Source organism: Oreochromis aureus, linkage group 20 (genome assembly GCF_013358895.1).
Source record: "Oreochromis aureus strain Israel breed Guangdong linkage group 20, ZZ_aureus, whole genome shotgun sequence".
Taxonomy (NCBI): domain Eukaryota; kingdom Metazoa; phylum Chordata; class Actinopteri; order Cichliformes; family Cichlidae; genus Oreochromis; species Oreochromis aureus.
Window position 1 is genome coordinate 17,020,796 of NC_052961.1, and position 8,156 is coordinate 17,028,951.

Below are 8,156 nucleotides of genomic sequence, written 5' to 3' on the forward strand. Positions count from 1 at the left end.
TTCCTAACTTTGGACAGAGACAGTTTGTTTTAAGTTTTCAGTCTTCAGTGTCAGTGAAGCTAACTCAGTGAAGTTATATTTTTCTGTATGGACTTTGGATTTCCTCCAGGTACTTCTCCCATAATCCAAAGATGTGCATATTCTGTTAATATGTATTTCCCAGTGGGCCATGTGAAGTAGAGAAAGTGCTCAAAGTGTGTGGAAATAAAGTTTTGTAGTGCTTCAAGTGGTCAACATTTTTCTGTATTTTTATATATGTTTCAGTTTTTGGAATGACTGCTATGACCCATTTCACACAAACTGAAACTAATATTTTTCTTTCTTGCCTCCCATTTTTCACCACTTGGGTCTGCTTGAGGGTTGAACATTCCATCAAAGACATGAGAAAAGGGCCCGTGACCTTGAATTGAAGAAAAACAAAACAAAACAGGTGAATGTGTGTGAACTTCAGAGTGGGTGATTTGTGATAAATTCCTGTCAGGCACTGACAAAAATCAAATAAAAATCTATTTGATTCCTGCACCCGGGTTTGGTTATTAATACTTTTGTAAATTTCCAGGAAAAAACATAGTCTCCTCCAACTTTCAAACAGAACAACTTGTTTGAAGGTGGGGTGAATGGACTACATGACGGAGCCACCTTACATCTTCAATATAATGCATGTAATACTGAAAAACGTGTGTATGATTTACCTAGGTCATGGCAAAGGCCTGCAATCTGCACACAAAGGACATCTCGGTCATTGATGAGGGATTCCGAGTCCGTTGACGGCTCCTGCTCCAACTCCTCCAACTGTTTTGCCCTCAAAGCTTTTACAAGCTCTCCTGCCAAATGCCCGACTCTGTATCATAAAACACACACTTCACCATGAAACAAACCGAAAAAACAAACAATTTATCAAAAAATGTGTAACTCCAAACATATTGACATACCCAACTGAGTGCTCAAAGCGGTTGTGTGATGCTCCTGGAAAAACATAATAACCCCCTCCAAGTTGCTTGATTTTTCGTAGTCTCTGAAACTGAGGTGTGTCTATGATCTTGACAAGAAGTGGGTGTAGCTCGATGTGGCCATGAATGGGATCATTAAACACCTGAGTGAAAAAAAGAAAGAAAATGTGAAAAGATTTTGTTTATTATCCAAATATGCTTTGCTTGTGATTGTGTAAACTCTGAATGACGATTCACCCTGATAAACATGAAGCCTTGCCTATGCTTATCATATGCCTGTGAAGACAAGTTTCTGTGTAAAGAGGAACGGAAAGTTCCACTTAAGCAGATGTTTAGTCTAAGTATGAACAGAACGTTTTAGCAAGATATGCATTTGTCTGTTAAGCAATCTATATTCTTTAGCAAGATATGCATTTGCAATCTATATTCTGAGAACAGGCGGAGACTGCCTCCGTCTGCTGTGTCCTATATAACCTGCAATAAAGAAGAGTACTGTGTGACTCTCTCTCGAGACGTTCACCCATGTACATGTGATTGATTATATTGTCTCACTGTGTCTCTGTTTTACTTTGGCAGCCTTCTATTTGGGAAATTCCCCTGACAGAAATTTTTTTGATAAACTGTGTCTATCTAAAGATGAGTACTAGCGCTGAGTCTTTTTTTTTTTTTTTTTTAAATTTATTCTCCCTTAATTTGATTTGTTACTGCATTTCACTTCTTATTTGTTATAGACTGCCAACAGGCTCAGTATACCATAAGCATTAAAAAGGTACATGTGGATGGCTTAATAACAGCTGTTGAAAAACTAAAAGGTAACAGTAAAGCTTGTAATGCTGAGTGCTGCTCAGGACTGCACCCACACACCCATTTATTCTCCAAAGCTAGGTGGGGGGGGGGGTAAAATATTACAAATTTCTGTGACTGTGTGAGCTCTTTAGGACTGAGACTCAAGTGGAACAAAATTTATCCAGAGGGCACAGTAAGGGGGTTGCAGATGTGGTGAAACCAGGGATTCTCTTCACCTGATGTACAATTTATTTACAAAAAAAGAAATACTGATAGTCAGGGTGCACAGGTTGGTGGTATGAACAACCAAAAAGAATCTTGTGCAAACAAACTTACACTGTTAAAAAAATGAGAAAAACTTATAAATCAACCAAAGATAATTCCAACAAGCCTTTATTCTCACAGAGCCACCTTGAACTCCACCCTCAGGAGAATAGGGCTTTGGGCGTGATGTCACTGGAGGTGGGCCACGCCCCTTCCGCCATGACAGTAGGCTAGACACAGGATACAGCTTCAGCTATGGTTCGTACGTGTTGTGTTATCAGTTGCAACGTTTGATCACACGATCGTGAAGGCAAGAAGCTGGATAATGGGCTCTCTTTTCATCGCTTTTCCATCCTGGCGGCAACGTGAGGGATGCCATGTATCCGATATTACTAAACAAAGACGTCAGGCTTGCATTGCATGTGAGACGAGCGGATCGAGTTCTGTGCAATCCCCAGCTTTTTGTTGGTTTGGTCTCCGCATCTTCTTTCCGGTGAGTTCTAAATTAATTCATATCACTATTAAAATGCTTTTAGTGTTATTTTCAATGTGCTGAGGTCATAGATAATGAGATAAAACATGCTAATGTGTGATGCTGCAGAACCACGTCATGTCATCATGTCGACTGAGTAGCTTATGATTTAGCATTATTGCTGGCAAACCAGCATATGAAATGGATGTAACAAATCCAGACTGGGCACCAACACTGCACATGGGCCTCTAAAACATACTAAATTGCTCTCATTGTACACTAATCCGCACATAACTTCCAGATGAATCACACACCTGTCATGTGCACTAATTTTATCTTACAGGCTTTTATTATGCAGCTGCAGAGTCTGAAGGTGTGCCCCGTGCAGAAGTAATCGATGAAGACCACAAAATCACCATGTCATGGAGGCAGTGGACAGCAGTTGTGTTGGACAAGTGGAGGTTGAGGTACCAGCTGTAAATGTGGACAGTGGTGATCGGACAGACAGCATCACGGAAGCTAAAGGGCAGACGAAGTATTGTGTGTGCAATGAACAGGGCAGAGCAGAAATAAACACAAGACTGCTTGATAAGATTGTTAAGGTTTGCTGTGTTTTGCTGAATATGTGCCCCAGTGTGGTTGTCAAACCAGCGCCAAATGAAACTTGCTCTTGTTGAGTATTCATAAAGCTGTTGTGTTGCATGTGTGGTTCATTGTAAATAATTGTACTTTGTGTGAAGTAGTTTCAATAAAACAGAAAAGAATAGTATACATGTTTGTTTGTTTTTTATTCTTGATCTGTTCACATGTACTTAGCAAGTACATAAAAACGAAATGCAAACTATTTACATGGCAACACACAGCTGGCATCAATCTTGAACCACAAAATGAAACATTACAGGCTATTTAGAGCAGCACGTTGTTTGGAGAAGTATTTCCCAACAAGTTCAGGAAGACACTTTAAGAAAGAAGTCTTGTGCTTGCTTTTAAACATGGTTCCCAGAAATCCACATCAGGGAAGATGCGATGACAGAAGGTCTCTCTGTGTCCACACAACGAGGTCACAGTGCAGTTTCATTCAGTTGTTGTGAGTGCAGTACCTGAAACACACAAAACCACTTTTAATAAAAGGTCTGTAATGAACCAAGGCTAATATAGATGGGTTGGCTGTACGTGCAAATCAAAAACTGTAACAAGGAAGTTGTTTAGAAAGTTATCATGTTCAAACCGACTTACCTTTGTCTTAACGACAACGTACTCACAGCATGGAGGCATAAAGATGGACAAATCTTGCACCCAGCCGTTCGTGAATTGGATGTGGGCCTCCAGGGATTTATAATTCTTAAACTGGTTTGCTGTGTATCGCTGACTCCACAGACAAGGTATGCAAAGATCGGGATAGGACAAAGGCGGTAGGTCGTCTGGGTTTCCACTCCGCTTCCTTATTTCATACGGGTCCACATTACCGATGCACACGCAATTTTTGAAAGTACCGTCTCTTGGCGTCTGGGCGCAATCGGTCGCGATACAGCCCTTTGTCTGTGGAGTCAGCGCATACACAGCAAACCAGTTTAAGAATTATGCTTATTATTATTAATAAGAACCTTCAGACTCTGCAGCTGCATAATAAAAGCCTGTAAGATAAAATTAGTGCACATGACAGGTGTGTGATTCATCTGGAAGTTATGTGCGGATTAGTGTACAATGAAAGCAATTTAGTATGTTTTTAGAGGCCCATGTGCAGTGTTGGTGCCCAGTCTGGATTTGTTACATCCATTTCATATGCTGGTTTGCCTGCAATAATGCTAAATCATAAGCTACTCAGTCGACATGATGACATGACCTGGTTCTGCAGCATCACACATTAGCATGTTTTATCTCATTATCTATGACCTCAGCACATTGAAAAAACACTAAAAGCATTTTAATAGTGATATGAATTAATTTAGAACTCACCGGAAAGAAGATGCGGAGACCAAACCAACAAAAAGCTGGGGATTGCACAGAACTCGATCCGCTCGTCTCACCGCTGCAATGCAAGCCTGACGTCTTTGTTTAGTAATATCGGATACATGGGATCCCTCACGTTGCCTCCAGATTGAAAAACGATGAAAAGAGAGCCCATTATCCAGCTTCTTGCCTTCACGATCGTGTGATCAAACGTTGCAACTGATAATACAACACGTACGAACCATAGCTGAAGCTGTATCCTGTGTCTAGCCTACTGTCATGGCGGAAAGGGAGGCGTGGCCCACCTCCAGTGACGTCAACTCCAAAGCCCTATTAACTCAGGCTCATAAAGCTTAAGCCCCTCCCCTAAGAACAAACCATACAAGCATTATGTCTGTGAAGGTTCTCAGTCATCCAGGTCATCGTAGTCAAAGGAGTTTGCAAAGAAAAGCGTCTGGACTTCTTTAAGTTGCTTGAAGACGTTTCACCTCTCATCTTCAAGCAACTTAAAGAAGTCCAGATGCTTTTCTTTGCAAACTCCTTTGACCATACAAGCATTAATTAATTAGTTTATACTCGATACTCATAACTAAAATATGACAACGATATTCTATTTATCACTTCTGAGGCTTCTACACAAAAATCACAAATACAGAAGTTTATTCACAATGACTAAAAGACTATTTAAACAAAAGATTGACAAACTCCCCTGTGTTTCATAATGCTTGGTAAGAGCCCAATTCCTCCCTACAGTAAAGAGGTTTGGAATTTCCTATTTCCTATCCACAGTCTGTACCTCCAAATGGTGGCAACATGTAACAAAGCAACCTTCAACATTTTGGCAATACTGTTAAACCAACTTTGCAATAAACAGTGTTGGGAAGGTTACTTTTAAAATGTATTCCATTACAGAATACTGAATACATGCCCCAAAATGTATTCTGTAACGTATTCCGTTACGTTACTCAATGAGAGTAACGTATTCTGAATACTTTGGATTACTTAATATATTATCGTGCTGTTTACAACTACGTGAATGTACTATTGCTGTGATTTATTACTGTTACTGAAGGTCCGCGGCACCGAAACGTAGTAAAGGGACCTCTGGCTAATACGGTGGGTTCCGTGTCGGGCAACTAGCTTTACTTTGTTGTCTGGGTCAACTTTGCTTGCGGGAGACAGAGAGGCGCTGAAAGGCTTCTCTAACGGAACTTATTGTTTCCGGAGGAAAACACGAACACAGTGTACAGTCGAGTCTTAATAGCTTACTTACAGCTGGGCTCGTCAGGCACTCTTCTTGGCTGCAGTGATTATTATTATATTTACATGCTTCCAGCTCCCGTTTTTGCTCCGTGACAGCTCGGACTTTTCCTTTCTCTCCCTCCCTCGCTCACAGACACATAACGTGTATGGCAGTCCATTCTCGCTGCAGCACGGACTACACTGCCCATCAGGCTACATTCTTTAGAGCTATGCCTGTAGCATTCTGCCTTTTAGCTTAGCACAACAACAACAACAAAAAGCTCTCTCACCCAGGAAACACGCAGAGAGAGAGAGAGCGTCACCCTGTAACCATGGCAACCGTAACGCTGCCGCCTGGAACAACATTACGTAGCTGTCAAACAAACCCAAACAGTCCTGACCCGCGACAATATGAAACAGGAAAGTACCGCCGTGTATTCCATTTATTTCAACAAAGTAACTGTATTCTGAATACCACCTTTTTAAACGGTAACTGTAACGGAATACAGTTACTCATATTTTGTATTCTAAATACGTAACGGCGGTACATGTATTCCGTTACTCCCCAACACTGGCAATAAATGGTTCTGAATACATGGGCCCACTGTGTGACTATTTTATGGTATGAAATGGTAAATTAGTACAATGCTTAGGAGAATTAGGGGAAGTACGTATTTTATTTCACGTACTTAGGACTTCAAACAAACTAATGAAGGAATAGCATCACATTCACAACTAAAACAAAAACTGCATTTTGCAGGCTAGATGTTATAAATTGCCATTCTAGCATGTTGTGGGATATATGCAGACCTAGGCCTCTAGAGGGCAGAAGACCAACATGGGGGTATCAGGTAGACCTATCCAGAGGCAAGAGCTGCATTATTCCAAACTATTCCACCATGTAAACCTGAAATTGCGCTTTAATGGAAGCTCCTACAAATACATGTCTGATAAAGTAAACCACTAAAATACCTTCACTGTCAATGCCTTTTGGTTCCAAACTGACACTGTGCCTCTTGATCAGTAGCTAGTTTACACTAATGTCATGGTGAAGACAGTTGGTAGATATGACCCCACCCACTCTGTTATTTTTGCTGTGACATCATTACACATATATTTCTTGGAATTTCCCTTTCAGACCTCCACAGGGAGCCACAACACAAGACTGATGCAGCCAATCAAGACATAAAAAACAAAAAATCCCACTCACTTTTACAATATCATCAATAGTATGTATTACCTTTACTGAAATAAAATCAAAAAACTGTGGGGATGGCATCATGACATGATGCTCCTCTGTTTCTTGAGACTGGATTATTTGTCTCCCCTTATGCAGTTATTGTGAGCAAAACCGGTCACTGCACATGCTTCATGAATCCAGTGAAAGGTTTGAGTGTGCACTTCTTTTGTAGGGGAGGTAAGGACATTTTAACTTATTTATTAGATAATTATGAGCCCACTTCTGCTTTGAAGCAGAAACAATGAGCTTTGAAAATGAGAACTCATTGCAAGGACAGAATAGTAACCACTAGATTAGTTTGGCCTAACCAAATATAGTCCAATATAAAAAAGGCTATTCAGTGAAAAAAGAAGACTTTTTATATGCTCACTTTTTGCAAGCTTGTAGACAAACATGTTGAGGATGGACAGTTCAGGTACAAAGTAGTTTAAATTTTAGGATGAAGTTACAAATGTTTCAAAACCATTTTGGTTCAAAAATGGAGCAAGTGCAGTGCAGGCTCATTTTTACTGGAAGGTATTTAAACATGTGCTTGGACAGCCAATTTAACTGCAGGGATACATTTGAGTATATAAACCTCAGTGTTATTGGCCTTCCTCTAAACACAAAAAGAAACTGACACTAATCTGATGGAAGCCAAGAGACCTTTGGACTGTTGTGCATTAAAAAAATAAATACAAATTACAATCTTTCTTCAACACAGAACAAAATTCTGTGTATGCATAGATGTGCTAACATAGGACCTGTTTTTAGTAATGACTAGTAATAACCTTTTTAGGGATCTTATTTAAGATTGACTATGGATTTTAAAAAAAGTTAAAATAAAAACATCACTGTTTATCGCAGGTCACAGATAATAATAATGCTTACATTGAGCACTTCTAATCAGGTATAGAAGACCAACAATTTTCAGACATCACACAAACTGCCATTTAAAAACCTAAAATGTAATATTGTAAAGTCTGTTTTAATTACCTTGGCCATGGCGATTAAACTTCAGTCTGCACAAGAAGGATGTCTCTGTCAGCAACATCAAGTTTTGATTGCTATGTACTGCAAGTTCCTCTCGCTTTATACAGGTATATTTGTTTAGTGTTTTATAATCCTCCTCCACCCTTTGCTCTCACTCTGTGTTTCTGTTTCTCTGTTTGCGGATGTGGCGCTTTCTCTCCTCCTTGTTACATAATTCCACATTGTCACATCACTGCTGTGAAACCTGTGTGTAGGATTTATTTACTTTCAATTGAGTATT

General features: G+C 39.9%; 1 protein-coding gene across 1 annotated transcript in view; it reads right to left on the reverse strand.

The window, feature by feature from the left end:
- The window catches only part of LOC120435219 (deoxynucleoside triphosphate triphosphohydrolase SAMHD1-like), an 8,700-nt gene extending 765 nt beyond the window's left edge, over positions 1-7,935 (reverse strand). The window contains exons 1-4 of the mRNA XM_039604327.1: positions 7,880-7,935; positions 933-1,093; positions 693-841; positions 327-400 (exon numbers count right to left, since the gene is read on the reverse strand). Of these exons, the coding sequence (XP_039460261.1) occupies positions 327-400; positions 693-841; positions 933-1,093; positions 7,880-7,888 (393 nt within the window). The 5' untranslated portion in view covers positions 7,889-7,935. The remainder of the gene's footprint in view (positions 1-326; positions 401-692; positions 842-932; positions 1,094-7,879) is intronic.
- Between the last annotated feature and the right edge of the window lie 221 nt (positions 7,936-8,156).